Source organism: Aureobasidium subglaciale, assembly GCF_000721755.1.
Source record: "Aureobasidium subglaciale EXF-2481 unplaced genomic scaffold scaffold_8, whole genome shotgun sequence".
NCBI lineage: Eukaryota > Fungi > Ascomycota > Dothideomycetes > Dothideales > Saccotheciaceae > Aureobasidium > Aureobasidium subglaciale.
In genome coordinates, this window is record NW_013566987.1 from 483,526 (window position 1) to 504,619 (window position 21,094).

General features: G+C 52.4%; 7 protein-coding genes across 7 annotated transcripts; 3 read left to right on the plus strand and 4 right to left on the minus strand.

Annotated features, from left to right (window-relative positions):
- Window positions 1–191: 191 nt before the first annotated feature.
- AUEXF2481DRAFT_662184 (uncharacterized protein) lies at window positions 192–2,167 on the plus strand. The gene has a single exon (XM_013489280.1). The coding sequence runs from the start codon at window positions 441–443 to the stop codon at window positions 1,998–2,000; it is 1,560 nt and encodes a 519-aa protein (XP_013344734.1). The 5' UTR covers window positions 192–440; the 3' UTR covers window positions 2,001–2,167.
- On the plus strand, window positions 2,138–3,196 carry AUEXF2481DRAFT_662302 (uncharacterized protein). Its single transcript, XM_013489281.1, has 2 exons — window positions 2,138–2,239; window positions 2,300–3,196. The coding sequence occupies exon 2, from the start codon at window positions 2,335–2,337 to the stop codon at window positions 2,992–2,994; it is 660 nt and encodes a 219-aa protein (XP_013344735.1). The 5' UTR covers window positions 2,138–2,239; window positions 2,300–2,334; the 3' UTR covers window positions 2,995–3,196.
- On the minus strand, window positions 3,197–4,560 carry AUEXF2481DRAFT_662199 (uncharacterized protein). The gene is made up of 2 exons (XM_013489282.1): window positions 4,228–4,560; window positions 3,197–4,164 (listed from the first exon to the last, which is right to left on the minus strand). Exons 1-2 carry the CDS (start codon window positions 4,236–4,238, stop codon window positions 3,399–3,401), a joined length of 777 nt encoding a protein of 258 aa, XP_013344736.1. The 5' UTR covers window positions 4,239–4,560; the 3' UTR covers window positions 3,197–3,398.
- Window positions 4,561–5,275: 715 nt separating this feature from the next.
- On the minus strand, window positions 5,276–11,100 carry AUEXF2481DRAFT_64672 (uncharacterized protein; the record flags this gene model as incomplete). Its single annotated transcript, XM_013489184.1, has 13 exons — window positions 5,276–5,886; window positions 5,937–6,041; window positions 6,129–6,243; window positions 6,295–6,867; window positions 6,919–7,267; window positions 7,318–7,660; window positions 7,708–7,889; window positions 7,937–9,095; window positions 9,146–9,303; window positions 9,622–9,851; window positions 9,907–10,899; window positions 10,951–10,980; window positions 11,038–11,100. Coding segments are annotated over 13 exons (4,911 nt in total), but the record flags the coding sequence as incomplete, so codon positions are not given.
- A 387-nt stretch (window positions 11,101–11,487) lies between these two features.
- AUEXF2481DRAFT_662205 (uncharacterized protein) lies at window positions 11,488–12,824 on the minus strand. The gene has a single exon (XM_013489283.1). The coding sequence runs from the start codon at window positions 12,563–12,565 to the stop codon at window positions 11,690–11,692; it is 876 nt and encodes a 291-aa protein (XP_013344737.1). The 5' UTR covers window positions 12,566–12,824; the 3' UTR covers window positions 11,488–11,689.
- Window positions 12,825–12,832: 8 nt separating this feature from the next.
- Window positions 12,833–19,830, plus strand: AUEXF2481DRAFT_662332 (uncharacterized protein). The gene is made up of 4 exons (XM_013489284.1): window positions 12,833–13,371; window positions 13,424–15,909; window positions 16,546–17,886; window positions 17,938–19,830. The coding sequence occupies exons 1-4, from the start codon at window positions 13,068–13,070 to the stop codon at window positions 19,771–19,773; spliced, it is 5,967 nt and encodes a 1,988-aa protein (XP_013344738.1). The 5' UTR covers window positions 12,833–13,067; the 3' UTR covers window positions 19,774–19,830.
- Window positions 19,831–19,886: 56 nt separating this feature from the next.
- Window positions 19,887–20,771, minus strand: AUEXF2481DRAFT_28817 (uncharacterized protein; the record flags this gene model as incomplete). The annotated part of the gene is made up of 1 exon (XM_013489050.1): window positions 19,887–20,771. One exon carries the CDS (start codon window positions 20,769–20,771, stop codon window positions 19,887–19,889), a length of 885 nt encoding a protein of 294 aa, XP_013344504.1.
- Between the last annotated feature and the right edge of the window lie 323 nt (window positions 20,772–21,094).

The following is a 21,094-nucleotide window of genomic DNA, read 5'->3' on the forward strand; positions in this document are numbered from 1 at the left end:
CCCAAAGAGACGACATGGCATCCTGGTCTGGTTCTGATCATTTTTCTTGGCAATCAATCATTCTTTTCATTGGCTGAATATGGCGCTTATATCGAGAGACTCTCCTGAACACCCATCTATACTAGAATCCTTCCTTCGCCCCGACCTTAATTGGTACACTCTGACCGTTGGCCCATCAGATCTATCGCATTGAGTCTTGATCGAAGTTGCCAGCCGTGGCGGCTTGAAAGTGTCGTGGATAACTGTTGTAGCTTAAGCGCCGGTTGCGAAGCCACGCATACGCTAATGCAGGCTTCCGATCTATCACTTCGCTTGCCACCCCAATTGCTCGCCATGCTGGATACACTGACTGTCTCACAACATCGCGCTCTCGCCTCCCCTCTTCCTGACCATGTCTCTCTCGATCGTGCAGCTGAGCTGTGGGTTGCGTGAACTTGAGAATGGCTAAGCGATCGACACTTCTTCTGCAACATATCTCAAGTTTTATTCTTCTGCCATCACTGGTACAAGCCAGTCTATGGACAGTTGACATCGACAATGGACCTGCGCCGTCCCCTGAGGATGGACCTCCTCTCTCCGCTCACGCTACTCGAGACTCTCATCTACTCGCCGGTCAGATATGCGGAATCATAGGCGCATATGTGGCAACTGTCTTGATCCTTGGAAGCCTTCTTGTCACGATCGGAAGACGAATGCGGCGAGCGGCTCTATCAGCCTATCTTTCCGTCTCGACGGAGATGGTCAGGCCCACCATCAACCAATTCGACGACTCTCCGATAAGTCCTCGTTCTCAACGTTCCTGGTACAGTCCACGGCGATTGAAGAACAAACGGAGTATGCAAGGCAGCACCAGAACAGTCAGCAACCCTGGCAGTCCCGCAGTGCAAAGTATTGCCTCTTTCGACCCTGGCGTGATCGAGTCGGACAGAGTGGCTAGACAGCAAGAGTTAGAACAGCTTTATGCTGCGGCGTTTGCGCAGGAAGCTGCCAAATCGCGGACCACAATAGCAGAAGATGAACTGTCTCAAGTAGGTTGTACGACGTCAAAGTCGAGACGACAACCTCCCGGACTCCTGACTTCGGCTCCTGCGCTTGCACATTTGCACTTGCAAGATTCTCAAATCAGTCCTGTCTCACCAAGAAGTCCCGTCCGTGCCATTTATCCTCCTCGCTCCCCTCGCTTTCAGCCAGCATCGCCTATCTCGCCAATGCGCCCAGACTATGGTCAGCCGAAGTCCTCAGAGTTGCGTGGGCCAGCATCTCCTGCCGCGGCCTCTACACGCACACGAACGTCTTCTTTTGGGTCTCAGATTGAAGGCAAACGTCCTCGAAAAGGATTACGCAATTTGCGCATTCAACACCGACACTACCCTAGCGAAGTCTCGGACGAGGAAGTCCGCACTCCATTGACGCCACGATACTATACTGACTCTGGGATTCCACCCAGTCCGCCACCTAAGAGCGAAGCGGCTACTACGCCAGGCACGCACGATGGCTACGGGACACCTGTCGATATTAGGGATTTCGATGAGATTAGAGCGATGCCTCGACCAGAGCCACAGAGGACTGGAAGCCACCAATACGAGGTATACAAAGTAGGAGGAGGCACATCCCGGCAGATGGAACTCAGGCTCGACACAGCGACTGCGGGTGGCTATGGTATCAACCATCGTGCACTCTCGTCGAACATGTCTGTGTCTACCCTTGGAACATTACCTTTCCGTGCCATGGCGCAATTAGATGGTCTGCCGTTACCATCCCTTGGACTGGTCACCAAGACTACGTACCTCGAGCGACGCCGCGATCTTTTGAGTGCTCCTCGTACGGGTATGGCGACTCCGTACAGTTCCTACATGCCATTCACGCCGTTGACACCGGTGACGCCTCATCTGACAAGCAGAGCAGAGAGGAAGCAGCGTGAAAGAGATCAAGGCAGGCGTGCACCGGCTGCCGAAGACCAAGTCATCGATGAGGAGGAAATGTGGGGAAGTGGTTATTGAATCGTCCTTGTTTTCAAGTTCCTTTCTCTCAAGATGCCATAATAATGAACATGCATCGCGACCGTTTTCAGATATGCTTTTCCGATAGCAACATTCCACATGTTTGTGAATCTCGGCATCCTGTAGCATCCGGACCCCCCGCGTGCGATTGACGCGAGTTACCCTGTTTCCCACCAATCTCAAAGTATAACTCCACACGAGGCTGAGACATATACTCTGATGTCACCGTCACCACGCAGGTAGGATATAAACTCTGGGAAGCACTTCGTCGTCGCGTTCACACTCATCTTTGCACGCAGATAAGCAGAAAAACGAGCATAAGACTCAGGAAACAATGTGGTTCCCATCCCTCGTTCAAATCCTCTACCTCCTCTTCCTCGGCGCCCAAGTCTATGGTCTCTTCCTGCACTTCCTAAACCCATCCACGGGACTCGTGAACTCGACGCGCAACCTCCAGATCAAGAGCCTCTCTTTCCTCGCCTTTTTGATCTCTTTTCCTTCAATCTTTGCAACCAGTCTCCCCACCGCAGTCTCTCATTCCACAAACACTGGACTCTTGCATCTATTATCCTGGGTCTTCTTGGCAGGAAGCACGGCGCTATACGCGTGGTGCTGTGAAATCACCGGTCAAGGCCATCTATCCGTCATCTTTGGCAAAGTCACACCGAAAGAAGTCATCAACACCGGCCCTTACGCTTTGGTGCGCCATCCAGTCTATGTATCGTATATATTGGGATGGTTGGGTTCTTTGATTGCCATGCAGCAAGAATGGAGACACAACCATGCCTTCTTTGGTTTCATCAGAATGGTGGGAATGGGTGTTACTATCATGGGGCTGGTCGGGTTGTATCGGGAAGGCGCTGAGTTGGAGGAGAGACAATTTATGTTGAATGAAGATGTTGTCAAGGGAGAGACTGTGGAGTTGGGGGTCAGGAGGAAGTATGAGAGTTATAAGAGTGTTGTGGGTGCTAGGTGGATTCCTGGTATCATTTGATCGGACGACGGAAAGGAGAGATTGAGTTCAAAGCAGGCAGTCGACTCGCTTGGTTCCTGCCTTGGTTCGAGTGTTATTGTGGTCTTTCTTTGACCTTTCACAGCGATACAAAGTCGCAGATGGGTTAGCTAATGGCACAATTGTATACCAAACCTACAAACACGTCAACAGAGGCTGTGGGCAGATGCCTCTGGATATAAAGATCGTCACAAGCTTGAACACTTTAGCTTGTCCAGGAAGTAACGTGTTCGAAGAAGAACGTCCATTGAAATAGGAAAGAAGCATTACCCAAACGCCTGTTCGCCCTTGCCTCGTGAATCAATAACCTGCCAAAGGAAGAACAGCCTTGTCGTGGGGTATCATATCTCATCGTACACATGACAGCATTCAGAGTTGGAGCCGCCTTACAGAATGCGACCACTACTCAATCTCCTCTCCAATTCGTCTTCCACAGTTTCTCTCTGCACTTGCTCGTATCCCGGCGGAGGCTCAGCCGGTGGCGTAAAGACCTCTGGCGCATGCGACTCGGGCGACGCAGGGGCTGGTCTCGGTACAGGTGCAGGCATAGGAGCAGCCTGAGGTTGAGGCACGGGTATCGTGCTACCACTCTCCTCATAGGCAGGCAAATCGTCCAGATGCACGTTTGCGACATCGACAGCAGCGAGAGCGTCACCTCCTCTTCCTCTACCTGCCTCGCTGCCATCACCTTGAAGGTGACCAGATTGCCTCGCAACATCGACTTGCTGCTGTAGTCTCTCCTTTACTCTTTCATAGCCGGAGTGAAAATCGTATGCTCCTCCGTCTTTAAAGGCGAATTTGAGCTCTAGCGCGGGAATGTTGCCAGGAATGCCGCCGCCTTGCACAGGTTGTACGAGTGCGGTCCAGACATTAGGCCCTATCCATGGAGCAACGACGTGCGAATCGTGAGTGTTGAGAAGCGGTACTGCGAATGACTGGAGCTGAGGGGTTGTTGTCGAGGGCAGGTAGACGAGGCGGCGGTTGGTGAGATACAGGGTGCCGGCTGAGGCTGACCAGTGGACGGGCTCCTTGCCGGGGAACTTGTTAAGCGACTGCAACGAGAAGGTCGTGCGGGTTGGCGACTTGTAGAGCGTCTGTTCATGTGGAAGGGGAGTAAAAGGTTGCGGCGACGAGGGCTCCAGCATGACCCAGCTGTCGCTATCATCAGCCCCTGCCTCGATCGAGTCGCTGTCTCACTCAGCACATGCTACTCACTTGACCGACATGATTGCGTCGATTGTAGGATGGCTGTCTTTTGTAGGAGCAAAATGTCTGTATGTGATGCGACTAGCCAGTAGCTGCCTGCGAGCATGTGAAAGATATATCCACCTGCCAAGCCCACGTCATCTTTTGCCCTCTCACAGGGTCTTCGTATACCGCTTCCACTGCCTTCCATCCATGCCGCACTTTCAAACTTGGTTTCCATCTGCTTAGACTTCTCATCAAAAGCAATCCGTACTGACAGTTTGTCCATGCCAGTCTAGTGACATGTGTTTTGTCATATCATCTCGATAGTGTCTCCAAACTCTGCAGCCAACCAGGCTCGCAGCTCCTCCACTTCCCGCTTCTGCTTGCTCTCTTCGCTCTGTTCGTTTTTCCTATCTGCTTCTTCTACCTGTGTCTGTTTCTCGTATGCGTCAGACGCTGCCTCGTCTTCTGTTCTGGCTTTCTTGGCTGGGAAATAAGCGATTGCCCTGTCTTCGCCACGTTTGCGTTTTACTACACCTGGTGAGGCCGAGTACTCATTGTCGCTGGTTCGAACGGATATTGGTACTGCATCTTCGAATGCCGCTGAGCTTACGACAGTACTCTGTGCGTATGGCGTCATGAAGAGTTTTGGTCCGCCAATGTCTTCCTCTTGATGGTCCGTCTCAGAGTCCAGCACGTTTTGCCTTTCCGCAAATAGACCCTGTCCCTCTGTTACCACGTCGTCTGAGTTTTGGAGACTCCGAGAATCCTCCAAACCTATCAGAGCAGCGTCGAGCATATCCTCGTCTCTGTCCAGATATTCTTCGTCGTCTGAAGATGGCTTATCATTCTCGTCATCGTATAGCTCGGGAACATGCTCGAGAGGACTTCTTGCAGCCCAGATATCCTCTTCGGTGCTCCCCAGTGGGTTTAGACTTGGCAAAAATTTTGGTCTTGCAGGCAGAGAAGATGCGATCATGGTTGTAGTCGTTCCTAACATTGAAATCTCGCCGGATCTGGTGGTACTGTCGCGGAGACTGGTCAATCTCGTGGCCGCCGCAGGCACCCTGGTCTCTCGCGACGATGCCGTTTGAGTTAGGTCCAGGTGCTCCACAGGCCCGCCAACTGTTTTTCTTCTTATCGGTAGGTCCAGCCTCGATTGAGCCTTGCTCGACGTGCTGGAGAATGCCTTGCTTTTTGCAGCCGGAGTCGACAGCTCGCTATCCTTCGTCTTCCGTGCTCGGGGTTTCGGCTTCTTTTCGAGTCCTTCTTTGCAACATTGATGTTTGCATGCGGTCTTGTCTTTACAACGATGGCTGCAAGGTAATCGGCCATTCCCTAATCTCTTCTCTTCTGGCCCTTCACCAACGGTCGTCACGTCAGCCTTGTTCCTAGTCTTGCCAGTGGTCTTTTGACCGAAGTTCGGCTGCTCGAGTACGTCGACGTCCATGAAACCATCTTCCATTGGTTCGGCATGGATGAAATCATCATCGTTCAGTCCTCCGTCGTCCCATTCGTCGATACTAAGATTCACTTGTGGTGTTTCAACGTTCCTGATGGTATCCACAATCCTGGTGCGCCCTGCAAAGCGTTTGTCCTTGCTAATTTCTGCTGTGTTGTCTTTGATAGTTTGGAATGCCGACACTAGCACGTTGGGCTTGAGCACGGCTTGCTGCATAGTTCCAGCTGCAGCATGTTAGCGAGGACTCCTAGACGATCGATGCCGCGAGACCTACCAAGTTCGTCACACATGACATAGCACTCAATTAGCTGGGTTGGACTTGTCAGATACGCGGTGGTATTGATAGGATTGATGCGTTCGAGCTTCTGCGCACTGTCTACTGCGTTAGATGCCTTGTCACGTCTGGCGGTTAGTTCTTGTGCATACCTCAAGCGGAAAAAGCTCATCATCTGCCCGTCAGATGTACCAAGTAAAACGATCACGAAGACCGGCTTATTTCGGTACTGAATTGGAGTCTTTTCATTCAAGAATCCGAAGTCGATCTTGAGCTTCACAATCACATGCTCTTGAGCCTTGACAATCTAATACCATGATTAGCTCATGGTCAAAAAGTAATCGCACAGTTGTCTTACAGGCTGTCCAGTCACTTGCAAGCCCACTCTCAACTTCGGAAACGTTTGAGCCCGATGGTGAAGTGTCATACCAAACGGAGGAGCTTTGTTGAGCACAAGCTCTAACCGGCCGGGATCCGTATTGGTAAACTCGTCCATCGTGGTAATTCTGGCGCTCACAAGCTTTCTTAGAGCGACAGGACCAATCTGCTCGATCTGTTGCAGGACCATAGGGGAGTCATCCCACACTCGTGCAGCCAAACTGCGTGATAGCATGAGAGAGTTGCGTATACCGATTGAATCCTTGCCACAGTTCTCACAATCTACGATACATCGGATCAGTCGATGAACGTGCTGGAAGATCAAGCCTTGGTCGATGCTGTGCTGGACACGGTGATTTGGCTGATCGGTAACGTGGCCAAGTCCACCCAGAACTGATTGTATAACCAAAGACACTTTGTGCGCCACGGCAGAGAGGTCGACCTTGACGGGAAATCTGATTTCAGGCATGTCGTTCAACCCTTTGTATAGTTGCTTTTCCCCTGCACGAAATCGTAATTCTTTGAATTCTTGGGCTTGTGCAATGACGTTCAACTATTAACAGCATCAGTAAGGAAGCTAACACATTGAGCATGTCGCACGTACGATCTCCGATATCTTCGGTTTGCGTGGGAGACTCAAGATCGCCTCCATCGTCGAGATGTTGATATAGTAACGTGCCATTGCTTCCCCGTAGTCTGTCGACTTGAAAGTTGGCGTACACTCGATGAGTTCGAGTCTGTCAAGGTGTGAGATGGCACTTTCGCAAATCTGTTCGAGTCTAGCTCCGAGGTTTCGATCTGGACTGTCGCCCGCGATCTTGTAATGTGTTGGGTTGTCCTCAATTCGCACTTTGAGGAAAGTACCAGCAAGCCACTTCTTTGCTGCACACAAATCTGGGACCATACCCAGACCAATTTCAGCGTTGAGATGCTCAACAAGGTTGAGGTGCAGACTGTATATGGTGAGTGACTGTGCCAACAACCATGTTGGCCCAAGACTTACCAGCTTTCCAAACGTTCTTGTCCACTTAAGAGCTGTTCATAATGCTTGACTTGCTGCATCTTCGTCATGATTACGGCCAAAGCCGAGGTGTCAAACTGCGGCCGACCAGCTCTGCCAATCATTTGCATGATTTCAAGGTCCGAATATTCTTTGACGGCCCCAGCCTCATAGGCAACAGTGTTTTTGACGATGACCATGTGGCAGGGCAAGTTCACCCCGACTGCTAGCGTTGAAGTACAACATATCACACTTAGATCGCCAGAAAGGTAGGCTCGTTCTACTGTTCCTCGATCTTCCTGACCGAGACCTGCATGATGGACAGCGACCCCTGCAGAAACAGTACCTGCGACTGTTAGTCCAACAACCGTGATTCGAGCGGACAACACATACTTTGCAGTCCTTTGTCTTCGACCCTGATCTGGTTCACTGGCGCTTGCCAATGTCTGTCTCTTGGTGCACTGGACATCCACCACTCAGCGAGAAACTTTGCAGCCTCTGTGCATGACTTCCTGGTAAAGCAGAAGACCATGATTGGTTTCTTCTGAGAATACCTGGTAACAACGTCCGAGAGTCTATCCGGAGTCAGCCATGGAATCGTACAGAAAGAATGCCAACTTACTTCTTGGTCAACATGGCGTCGAAGCCAAATGCGTTTGCACTTGATTGATACCCACAGACATGACGCTTGAGCTCGACAGGCCGAAACTCTTCTCCAAACCGCTTGTGAGTGGCTGGAATGCTAGCATTGTCGTCGTTTCTCCCGAGCCATGTCGCGATGTCTTGTGAGTTGGGCACGGTTGCACTGAGCGCAATAAACCTTGTACCTGAAGCGATAGACTTCATCCTAGAGACAACAACCTCGAGCGCAGCGCCACGATCTTTGTTCAGAATGTGGACCTCATCGATCAGAAGCAGCTTGACAAGGCGTATCAGCTTCTCGTGATCCTTCCATTTTCTCGTCATCGAATCCCACTTCTCTGGAGTAGTCACGATGATATCAGCTCTTTGAACGTGGTGTAGAGAGGTGATATCCGAATCGCCAGTCATCTCCTCGCATTTCAGATTCAATGGCTCGAACTTTGCCTTCCAATCGCGAGTCCTCTCAGAACACAACGACTTTGTCGGAGCCATGTATACGACCTTGAAGGTGCCATGCGACCATCCGCGGAGCATGCGACAGATTGCAATCTCGAAAAGGACGGTTTTGCCACTCCCTGTAGGTGAAGAGAAAACACAATTGTCATCGGATTCGTAGATACTTTCGAAACAAGCAGATTGCACAGCGTTGAACATGGCGTATGGGAAGATTGTGCGGAACCGATCTGGAAGAGTATGCACGGGGACGAGCTGTATACCTTGAACCACTGGTGGAGGCTGTCCAACGTCTGGTCTTCTCTGCTGTCCTCTGGGCGGAGGGTGTGAACGGGCCGGTGGAATGACTTCTGAATTGTGTTGACGCTGACTGGCTTGGTAGGCTGGGCTCGAGTGTAGTGCAATGGCAGGTGACGAGCTGGTTTCTTGCTGTTGAAAAAGCTGGTGACGTGTTGTTGGGCCTGCTAGGTTCGTGAAGGCCGTAGACTGTGAAGGCTGCCTCAAGTTTTCGTCTGGGTCCTCCCAGTATCCTCGAGGGTGGTGGCCCGAAGGTGGAAAGTCGAACCCCTGGTAATCATTGACTTCAAGCGGAACCGGGGCTGCTGGCCGTAAAGACAGTCGAGCTCTTCCAACAACAGCTTGGCTCTGGCGAGATGACATGTCTGTTCGGCGTGCGCGCGATGGTACTGCAAAGGTCAGGCTTCAGTCCTGGAGGTTGGAAATACAAACAGGTGACGGCTCGTACCATAGCTGGTCTGGTCATCCTCGTAGCCTGCGTTCCTGATGTATGCATCCACGTTATCGTTCACGTGTTGCTCGTGCGGCATGTAGTGCCCTTGTTGGTCGTCGGAGTACATCGTGGGGGGACTGAGTGAGGAATTGATGTTGAATGCGCTACAATTGAGAAAGGTAGCAGTGCTGTGCTGAATGTGTCAGGCGACTAATCCGAGAGCGTCTTCCTCGGAGGGCAAGAGCTATTGTACGTTCAGACGCTAGGGGAGAATGCACCCGTCTCAAATGCAAGAGCCGCATCGAGGGAAAGAGCTCTGGACAATACCGGTAGGGCTTTCGCTAACATCCTAGACAGAAGATCAATATACATCACGTCATTCCGTGACAGAGCAAGGCATCGTGATAACCGAAACCGCTCTCTATATGGGCATCTGTGGATTCATAGGTGGCTTAGAGTAATTCTATTCTTCTCGTTTGAACCCGCCTCCACGACGCTCGAAGTTGACTGGTGTGCTTGGTCGACTAGTCGTCAGCGCCTCCTTAAAATTTGATCTCGACCCCATCTTCGGAGTGCCTCTGTTGTCACTATACGGCTGATCATAGCCAATGGTGGTCTTTTCGTACTCAGCGATTACAGTCTTTGATGGAGGACTGTGGTCGCTCGTCCATAGGTATGTGGCTAAAAGAACAACCGCTGTTCCAAGCACGTACTGTATCACGGTAAGCAGTCATTCGGACTGACATGAGCGATCTTTGAAAACTCACGTTACTGGTGATCTCGAAGTTGAAGAACCATACGCTTGCTAGAAAGCTGATGACGATGCTTATACTTGTAGCAAAGTTCTTCGCAATGTTGTCCGAGTAATTGACAACAAGTGCCACAAGTACACCGCCGATGGCTTGCAGGAATATGGCGCTCCACACCACCCAGTTGTAGCCCGCGAAGAAGCCATGCTTTGCGAGTTCTGCACCGTCCTTGAAGATAACGCCAACAAAAAGAGAGGGGAACAGCGAGTAGAACGACAACTGCACATTGCGGACCCAGAGAGATGTCTTGTGATTCGAGTCTTTGAGTACCTTCTCAAAATACACGCCAGCGAGGCCAGACAAAATACAAGCGATCAGGACGGTGGCCAGACCAATTGAAGCATTGAGCTGAGGAGGATGTTGCATCGCAAAGTCCTTGTCTATGCCTTCGTAAGTGGCAGATCTCTTGACCAGCTGTCTGGCAGCACTGCTTCCCATGTCGCGCATCTCCTGAAGAGTACGCGGGAAGTGGAGGCCAGCATTTGCCTCCCTCAAATCTTTGAAGGTTGGCAGGGCCGAGTTGGAGCCATTGGGGATTTGCACGATAGCAACGCCTACCATGAGCAATAACAAGGATGCCCATTTCTTAAGACCAAGAGTGTGTCCGAGCATGGTGACGCTGAAGATAGCGGTGGTCAAGATCTTCAACTGGTATGTGACCTGGAATGCTGCAGCATCCAGGTTGCTCACAGCAACATACTGCAGAGTATTCTGCAAAGTATATAGCATAGCCGGAATCGCCAAACGCCAGCTGTCGCCGGTGAAGACACGACGTATAAGTTCATTGAAGAGGACAGTCGCCGAAGACGAGGTGCGCATGTCTTGCGAAAGATCGTAGAGGGCCATGGTCAGCGAGATGGCGAGTTTGATGACTTCGTTGAGGAAGACGGCGGTCGATGCATAGTATCGGTTGCCATTCACAGCGGGCATGACGCGGGAGTAGTGCATGATCTAATCCACACGTCAGTGGTTGCGATTGGGATCGTGATTGTCGAGGCACACCAAAATCAAGGCAGAGTTTTGGAGGGTCAACTAGACGTAGCGATCAGCTTGTGATCTGTATAGCCAACATACTCTAGGCAGACATACTGTGGCCAAGGTGAGATGTTTCATCGGGATCCCAAAGAGGGTGGCAGCACGACGCGAGTCCATCATGGACGGTATCAGAATGCGAGAGGGCTGGATCAATGAGAGAGGGACGAATCGCCGTCCCTCACGAGCCGAAGACGAGCAGGGAGCTGTGAAGGCAGGAGATGGCAGAAGTTCATTCGTAGACTTGATGTTTCCAAAGTGACGAATGCATGACACGCGCGCCGCCGATGCCAAACCTTTCCCCATGCGGGGAGATATAGGGACTTGCTGATCGCATTATGGGTATAAAGGCACGGGAATAACGGACAAGCCGCGGAGTAGCACATACAATATTTACAGCACTCGCCTCGCACATGTGACGAGTGAGCATCCATTGCTCCTCACCATCCATTGTAATCAACAGATGGAATAGTTACCCCAGGGACGACTGCGCGTTCTTGTCATCATGACGATTGTGTTTTGCAATTGTATTGATGCGTAAATGTGCCTAAGAACACTGCAAGCCACAGACTGCCGGCACATCCTTTGCTGCCGCTGCACCCGTCAACTGCCCGGCATTTCCATGAGACTCCTTTGATATGCTTTCCTTGACCAACGCCGCGCTAAAACCAAAAGCTCAATAGAGAGAAATGAAAGTAAGAAGACGCGGCTACTTTTTCATCTGAGAGTAATCCTTGAGAATGCCCACCATGTGAGTATTTGTGCTTCTGCCGACCTTTCTTGAAGTGCGCTTCTTCTTGTCCCTTCCGCCAGAAACTTTGATGACCTCCTTAACCTGACTAGTAGGAGTTAGACCAGCTTTCTCAAGCTCGGCTCTCAGTTCGCCGGGGTTTGCAGGTAAAGTGATCTTGGACCAGTAGTCCTTGAAGTCCTGATCAATGCGCTGGTCGAGAGAGGGATCGTTCGGCCAAACCATCTTTGGAATGTTGTCCTTTTTCTGTCGTACAACCAAGAGCTCGCCCTTTGCTTCGAGGCGTTCAATCTCAGGGATTGCATCAGGCCAGCCCTCTTTGAGCTCCTTGACACTAATACCCTGAGCGGTGTACTGGCGCTGCAGGTATGCCTTCAGATCGTCGGCCGAGCGGACATTGTGAACGGGACGGAAGCGGAAAGACGGGTGTGTTCCATCCAGGCCTTTTGGGTCATAATCGACTTTGGGGTGCTCCATAAGCGCCCTGCGCAGGACTTGGCGATGTTGGTGCAGGTTGGCGGGGATTGAAAGGTAGTTCCATATATCGGTGAAGTTGATGGGACGGTCCTTTGACTTGAGATAGTCGATGGCGTAGACAACTTGGGTCATGACCTCTTTGCCCGAGCCCGTGTCGACGGGCTGAGAGTAGGCGGCATTCTGAGGAAGATCCTGGCGCTTGCGCTTGAGATCTGTGGGTTGAGTCGAGGGAGTGGCGGGGCGTGATACAGGGAGAGGAACAGCGGCGGCAGCACCAGGGCGTTTCTGCTGGGTGTTGCGAGTGGTCGCGGCGGAGAAGTCGCTATTGAAGGTCTTGAAGGAGGCCGACAGAGACATGATGACGGGAGAGTCGGCCGGTCAAGGCAGCGTCAAGGTGGGCGTGTGACGACTGACGAGAAGTGCAGGGAGTGTGTTGTGAGTATGAGGAGACGACTATGTATGTTGTCGCAGGCGTGTGCTTGTTCGCGCCGAGTGAAAGTAAATACCAAGTTGGGCCTGGGGCCTGGTCGAATGACGGAGTGGAAGGCAGCCGCAAACGGACTTTGGGTCAGTGCGTCGTCGGAGCGCTTGCAACGCATGCTTCGCGCTTCGTGCTTGGTGCTTGGTGCTTGGTGCTTGGTGCTTGGTGCTTCTTTGTGCATCAACATCTCGCTCTCTGCCAGCCAGCCCAAAGTCGACACCCTGCAAGGCACGCCATCAATCGCGTGTCGCCCCGTCGCTCTCGTCGCTGCCCTTTATCCTCTTCATCGTCTCGCCTCCAATCCTCCGTCGACACGTCCGCTCATCTTCCCGCTTTCAAAGCTTCATGCCATTCAACTAGTCGGGAACCATTGCGACAATGAGGACGCGCGCCCAGGCCGGCGCCGTCGACACGGCTCTCATTGCTCAGGCTTTTGCAATTGACGAGCCTCAGCTAGACTCTCTACTGGATGCTCCTACCCAGGACTTGATCAAGGACTTCCTGTCGACTCTCACTGCGAGAGCAAAGGACTTTGACAATCTCAAGGCCGACAAGCTCAGGTCCGACGTTGAGCTCGAAAACACTGTCCGCGCTGGAGAGTCAAAGGTCAAGGCTCTCAAGGCCACTCTGAACAAGAACTCGCAAGAGATCCAAGATCTGCGCAAGTCTCTCGATGATCAACGTGTGTTATTTACTGCCACTACCATCCGAACATTACTGATCCCACATCCCAGAAAATGCCCGCGCCAAACTTCAGACCGAGCTTGACTCTGTCAAGTCTTCGTCGACAGACTCCATCTCCGAGCTGGACACTCTGCGTGCCCGCGTCGCTTCCCTTGAGACGTCCAACCGTGAAACCCTCTCCGTCCTCGAATCAAAGTCTACCGCCCACGACAACCTCGCCCAAGAACTTGCCACACAGCATCAGAAGATCATCTCCTTGCGTCGCGACATTTCAGCCTTGGAGGAGAAGAACCAGTCTTTGGAAAATGCCGCCTCGAGCGCCAAGTTCAAGGAACAAGCTCTTCAGCAAGAAGTTGATTTGTTGAAGCGCAACAACGAGTGGCAGGATTCCGAACTCAAGACACGCACCGCCGAGCACACAAAATTCCGCAAGGAGAAGAACGCCCGCATCTCAGAGTTGCAGCACGCCAATGAAGATGCCAATGCCACACTCGATGCCTTGAAGCGTACAGAGACGACCCTCCGCCAACGTCTAGAGGAGCTTGGTCAGAAGGCCGACGATGCCTTCGCTAAGATTCAACAAATGCAGGAAGGCGCCTCCAAGGCTGAGGAAACTTTCCGTGTCGAATTGGACTGTGCCCGCCGCCTTGCCGAACTTCAGAAGCAAAGTGCAGATACCGCCAAGGCACGCCTGCTGGACCTCCAGAACAACATTGAGCAGATCAAGGAGAATGCCGCGGACGAGGTTGGACAACTTCAGGCTGAAATTGAAACCGAACGAGCAGACCGTGAGGCTGTGGAGGCCAAGCTTGCTGAACTGGAACTCGAAGTCGAACGCCTCCAGACCGCTGCTTCTGAAGCCCAAAACGACGTGTCTGTCCTGGCTACCCCCAAACGCAACTCCAACGGCCTTGCCCCAATGACTCCAGGACGTAGTGGATCTCCTGCCTCGTTCACCCCTGGCTCGGCACGTATGAAGGGCAATATGAGCTTTACACAACTCTACAGCGAGTATAGCACTATGAAGTCGGACCTCGAAGCAGAGAAGCGTAGAAACTACCTCTTGAGCAATGAACTCGACGAGATGATTCGTGACCTGGAGAACAGAGGTCCCGAGCAGGAAGAGCTCCGCGAGGAGAAGGAGCGTGTTGAGGCTGAGATCTTGGAGATGTCCTCGATGCTCGATGCAGCCTCGGCCGACCGCGATGAGGCACGCAAGGAAGCACGCAACCTCAAGGGTCAATTCGAGGGGCTCTCTAGAGAAGGCGATATCCTCCGTCAGCAGCTCCGTGATCTCAGCTCACAGATCAAGATCCTTCTGGTCGAGATGCAAGCTCGTGATCAGGGCCTCGAGGCTCTCGATGCTACGAGTCAAATGCAACTGCAGATGATCGCCAACGGCGAGCTCGACGACCAATCTTCTGTGGCAGAAGAGACTTCTGCAGGAGCCTTGATCAGCCAAAGACTACTGCTCTTCCGAAATGTTCAAGAACTTCAAGATCAGAATGTACAGCTCCTGAAACTCAACCGCGGCCTTGCTGATCGCATGGAGGGCGAGGCTGCGAAAGCCAAACAATCGGAAACCGAACAGGCCTTGCAGGAGCTAGACGACCTCCGTGATCGTGTTCATAGACACAAGGATGAGATCAAGTCGATGACCACTCAGTGCGAGAGCATTATGCGCGAGCGCGATATGTTCAGACGCATGCTGTCCCATCGTGGTCAGTTGCCTGCCGGAACTGACCTGCAAGCTACCTTCGGTCGTTCCGTAGGACCTGTTCCATCAACCCCGCCACCAGGTGGTATGTCACGAGACGTTGAGGAGACACCTCGTGCTAAGGAGTTGTCCGACTACTCCAAGCTTCTGAAGGAAATGCAAAACCACTTCGACGCCTACAGACAAGAGGCTGCGACTGATCACAGCACTCTTAAACAACAAGTCGACAAACTCGCCCGCGAAAAGGGCGAACTACAAGGAGAGGTTGCTCGTACTGGCGGTCAAATCACCCTTGCACACGAACGTTACGGCATGCTCCAAGCCAATTACGATATGCTCAAGTCAGAGAATTCGGAACTGCAGAAGCGTTCTCAGTCTTTGCAAGAGTTGGCGGCCAAGCAAGACGCTCGTACGCAACAAGCCGCGGAAGATCTCGTTGAGGCTCGCACCCTCGCCGACAGCATGCGCAACGATACGGCCAACCTCAAGGCAGAACGCGAGCTCTGGAAAAAGATTGAGGCACGTATGACGGAAGACAACCGCTCCCTCATGGATGAACGAAGTCGCCTGAACAAAATGATCGCGGATCTCCAGACACTGCAGAACGAGCGAGAGCTCGACGAGTCAGAGACTCGTCGTAGGCTTCAAAACAGAGTCGAGGCGCTCGAGACCGAGATTGATGTGACAAAGAAGAAATTGGAAGTTGAGGTTGATGAGGCCAAGAAGGCCACTCTCAGAAGAGAATACGATCAGGAGCAGAGCAGGACGAGAATCGACGACTTGATCAAGAGTTTGTCTGGTGTTCGCGAAGAACTCATTGCAGCCAAAACCACTCGCGATCAGCTTCATTCTAGGGTGGAAGAGCTCAAGATTGAACTTCGCACGTCGGAGGAGCGTGTACAGGCACTCCAGCCTCGTCCCGCCACCCAGACAGACCAGCCTTCCGAGAACAATGCACCTAGTGAAGATGCTCTATCCCGTGAGCAAGAACTCGCACTCGAAATTGCTGACCTCAAACACGACCTTGATTTGGCCCGCAGCGATCTCGCAAACGCCAAGGACCAAGTCGAACAATACAAGAACATTAGCCAAGCATCTGAGGAGGAACTTCAAAGCCTCAACGAGACCAATGATCAATACCGCGAAGAAATGGACCGTATCATCGCCGGAAACGATGAAAAGATCAAGGACTTGGAAAGCCGAGTTGAGGAGCTGGGCACCGAGTTGTCTACTACTAACAGCGAACTTTCGGCCTTGCGTACCCAGCATGAAGAAAGCGCCATTCAATTGGACGACCAGAAGCGTCTGCTCGAAGCTGAGATTGTTCGTCTTCGTGACGAGTCCGAGCGCTACTCTGAGACCGCCAAACTCCACCAGGAAGACCTCAAGGCACAGGCCGAGATTGCACAACAAGCTCAGCAGAGCTACGAGAATGAGCTCGTCAAGCATGCGGATGCCGCAAAGAACCTTCAGTCTGTTCGTACAGAGTACAATCAACTCAAGACCGAAGTCGCTTCAATCAAGGCCGAGGCTGAGGGCGCGAAAGCCGCTTTGAGCCAAAGCGAGGAGAGTTGGGCAGAAGTGAGAGAGAGATATGAGCGCGAGTTGACCGAAGTCAGACTTGGCCGAGAAGATCTGAAGGCTCAAAACAAGCTTCTTCACGAGCAGCTTGAGTCTGTCAGCGGCCAGATTTCCGACTTGCAGCAGAAGAAGACCTCGTCTGAAGAACAGGACGACTCCGGCGAAGTTCACGGCCACGAATTCGAGAATCTCCAGGAGGTCATCAAATATCTCCGCCGTGAGAAGGAGATCGTGGATGTTCAGTATGAGCTGTCCACTCAGGAAAGCAAGAGACTGCAGCAACAGCTCGAATACGCACAAGCACAACTTGATGAAACGCGTCAGAAGCTTGGAGAGGAGCGTCAACAACATGCTGATCACGAAGCAAACACTGTCAGCCACAATAAGCTTATGCAAACCATCAACGAGTTGAATGTCTTCCGCGAAAGCAGCACCACCTTACGACAGGAGGCGAGACAAGCACAATCACAGTTGACAGAGAAGCTTCAGGAGGTCGAAAGTCTGACCAGTCAAATTCAGCCTCTACAGAATCGCATCCAGGAGGTCGAGAACGAACTTGAGACCAAGGAAGGTGAGATGAAGCTGATGCAAGAAGACCGTGATCGCTGGCGGGACCGCACGCAAAACATTATCTCTAAATACGACAGAGTCGATCCCGCGGAGATGGAGGCGATGAAGACACAGATCTCCGACCTCCAGACCGAACGCGATCAACTAGCTACTGAGAAGCAGGAACTGCAAACCAAGGTCGATGCTATTCCCGGAGAGCTGCAGCAGATCAAGGAAGACGCCGACAAGCAATGGAAGGAGCAGAAGGCCAGATTTGTCGAGCAGGCTAAGGCAAGATCTCGCGAGCAGAGTGCCAAGATTAGAGAATTGGAGAAAGAGCTCGAAGGCATCAAGGAGGAAAAGGAACAACTCGACCAGGAACTCGTTCAAGTCAAGGAACAGCTCGAGTCGACCAAGGAAGAGCTTGAGTCGACCAAGACTGCCAGAGACGAAGCTGTCGCCAACGCCGAGGCTGTGTCGCAACAAAACACGGCTCAGGCCCAAGCTGAGGAGGGTCAAATCCAAGAAGATGAGCAAGCAGAGTCATCGGCGCAAGCGCTGGAGCAGTCCGAGGCAAGAGCATCTGAAGAGGCTGCAAAGGCTGCCAGTCTGGCTGCTCAGGTTGAGTCTCTGCAGGTCAGGATTTCTGAGCTTGAGGGTCAAGTGGTAAGTGTTCTGGAAATTTCGAGTGTGCGTCAAATCACTAACACATTGCAGAACGACCTCCAGCAGCAGCTCGAGACGAGTGCAGCCAGCCTTACAGAGCTGCGAAACCAAGAATTGCCGACTCAGGAAACCGCCCCTCAGACTAGTGACAACACTGAGCATTTGGACAAGCTGAGACAAGAGCTGGCCACTGCACAAGAGGAAGTGGAATCGCTCAAGGCCGCTGCGACTAACACTGTCCCTCAAGAGCCGGTCACACAACCTTCGGATGCCGCGACTACTGAGACCAAGACTGTTGCAGAACAAGTCGAAATGCAGGTCGCCCAGCTTCGAGCCCAACTTGAGGAGCAGCACAATCTCAGTCAAGAGCAGCTCGAGACTCTCTACAACAACCGAACCAATCTTATGAAGCAGAAGCTCAACCAGAAGCTCAGGGAAGACAAGGAGAAGTTCAAGGAAGAAGGCCGCCAAGAAGCTTTGATCAAGCACAGTGAAGAGCTGCAGAAGCTTCGCCAGGAGCATGAGGCTGCTGTTGCACAGCTTCAGGAAGAGCACCGTCTTGAGGTTGAGCGTCTTACTAAGGAAGGTCAATCTGCAGTAAGCCAGGCCCAAGCAAAGTTGCAACCTGCAGCTTCTTCAGACGAGAAGCCCAGTCAGCCTTCTGCAGACACCGTTGCAGCCATGACTCCAGTCCAGGCTCCGATATCTGACCTGGACCTATCAGAGCTGACCTTCACCGATGAGCAAGCTCGTACTCTGGTTGGTAAGAACACTGTTATTAGAAGTATCGTGACAAGAAACATCCAGAGCAAGATCGCTCAGGAGACCGCCAAACTCAAGCAAGAACATGAGAAGGTCTTGCAAGAAAAGGCAGAAGAGGCGCAGAAGGACAGAGAACAGGCCCTTCAAGCTAAGGTCGAAGAAGCCAAGAAGGAAAGAGAACAAGCGTTGGCGAAGGCCGTCAACATGGAGACCATCAAGCAGAAGGCCAAACTCGGAATGGCAGAGGGTCAGACAAGAGCCGCCAAGGCAAAGTTGGACGTCGTCGAGAAAGCGGCAAGCGAAACGCCACAGCGACCAGTGGTCGAAGTGTGGGAGGTCGCCAAGATTGCCAGACCTGCTCCCGCAGTATCTCCTCAGGTCAACAAACCAGCACAATCTCCTATGAGCTCTCCTTTCAAGGCTACCGGTCCTGGGCTTCCACAATCACCAGGCATGCCACCTCCCCAAGCTCCTCAGCCCATCCAATCGACACCCGACAGTCAAGCGCCACAAGACAAGATGCAAGCAAGGATGCAGAAGTTTGGAGCTCAAACTCAGCAAGCACAGCTGGGCACTTCCTTTGGCCAGCCAAGTTTCGTACCCAACCAGGCTGCCCTGGAAAGTCAACCACAGACAGTCGCTCCTCAAGCGACTAACAACGCTCCGGTACAGCCTCAGTCCGCAACCAACACGCCACCCCAGACTCCCGGGGCTCCTCTACGACAGCCCGGTCAGCAAGCTGCTGGACCTGGCCCCGTTCGTGTTCCCTCAATAAGTGGCATTCCATCAGGCATTCCTACCGGCATCCCAAGAGGTGGTGGAAGCATGCTACCCCGTGGTGGCGGTGCATTCCGTGGTAGAGGTGGTTTGGTACAACCCGGGACCCAAAATGCACAAGGTCAAGGCATCAGCGTTCAAGGTGCTGCTGGACAAGGTCAGCGTGGAGGGCTTCCTCGTGGTGGGGGTATCGGCAGAGGTAGAGGGGGAGGCAGAGGTGGAATGAACCCTGGAGCACAACAGTTTGCGCCTGGTACACCGGGTGTGCAGGGCAACAAACGCCCACATGAGGGTGGTGACGAGGGTGCAGGCAAGAGGATGAGAGGTGGAGCTGGGGGCGGCGCATAGAAAGTGCACCCTCAAGAGCCCGCTCAGAAATAATGCATGAGGGCGGATATGTTTGCTCTTTGCTTGTCCGCTGAAGACAATAGCTTAAAAGGTACAAGATTTCTACACTAAGTTTACATGTTCTTGCGAATAGCAAAGAAGTAATTACCCCAACCCTCACTGCCCTGGACTTCTCTCCAGCCAAAAGCGGGAACATAGACGACACCCATAGTCATTGGGTTGCTCCAGCCGGGTTGCTTGGCTGCCCATGCCTTCATCTCACCAACATTGATGTACTGGTTCCAATCGTGGGTGCCTGGAGGTACTATACGCATAATGTCCTCGGCGACAAGTTTTGTAGTGAACCAACTTGCCCATGTCCTGCTGATGGTGCTGAGAACCAACCAACCACCGGGCTTGACATGAGGCATGCAATTCGCCAAGAATGGAGCAGGGTGTGTGACATGCTCGATGACCTCAAAGACCGACAAGACATCCACGCCTTGTTCTGGCGTGGCTGGGAGCGGCAAGTTCTCAATGGCAGTGTTGATGTAATTCAATCTTCCTGCTTCGCAAAGCAGAGGATCGCTCTTCTGATGTCTCTTGGCCACTGCCAATACCTCCTTTGTAGGATCGATTGCCGTCACCGAATCCGTGTCGACAAGTCTTGCTGCTGACTCGGCGAAGATACCGCCACCACAGCCAACATCGAGATAGCGGAGCTTCGAAGGTGTTTTTGTGAAGTCCGTAGGATATAGCGATCGACAGCGTTGAATGAAGACATGGCGGAACGGATTCATTTCGTGAAGGATCCGTGAGGGCCCCTCGGGGTCCCACCAAGACGATGCGAGGGCGGAGAAGTGCGACATTTCGGTCTCGGAAACTGACGATTTTGGCGGGGGCGGCGGTGTTGTTTGTGATGACGATGGCGTCGAGTATGACATGATGCGTGAGTTCGTGATGATTTGGCGAATGCCTGTTGGCAGAGCCGTGGGTCGTAGTGTTCGGAGGGCGATCATCTTGTAACCAAACGTGCAATTGGTACACAAGGGAGCTGGAAGAGGAAGGTTGTAGATTGAGTCTCTGGAGAAAGCTGCTGATTAGATCGAGGCTAACCCGCGGATCTATCCGAGATGTCATCCTCAAGCCTCCAAATACGTGGGCCTCTTGGCTCTGCTAGTCAAGCTTCCGTTATACAATAGGCTAATTCAGGAGAACTTCCGTTCTCGAGTGCTTGGGTCTGTACTTCCAGTATCATGACATTGCTTCAGCTGTTCAGCCGCTGGCCATTGACCAGTCTATCGGCTGGTGTCATCGCCGAAGCTCAGCATGCATATACTCC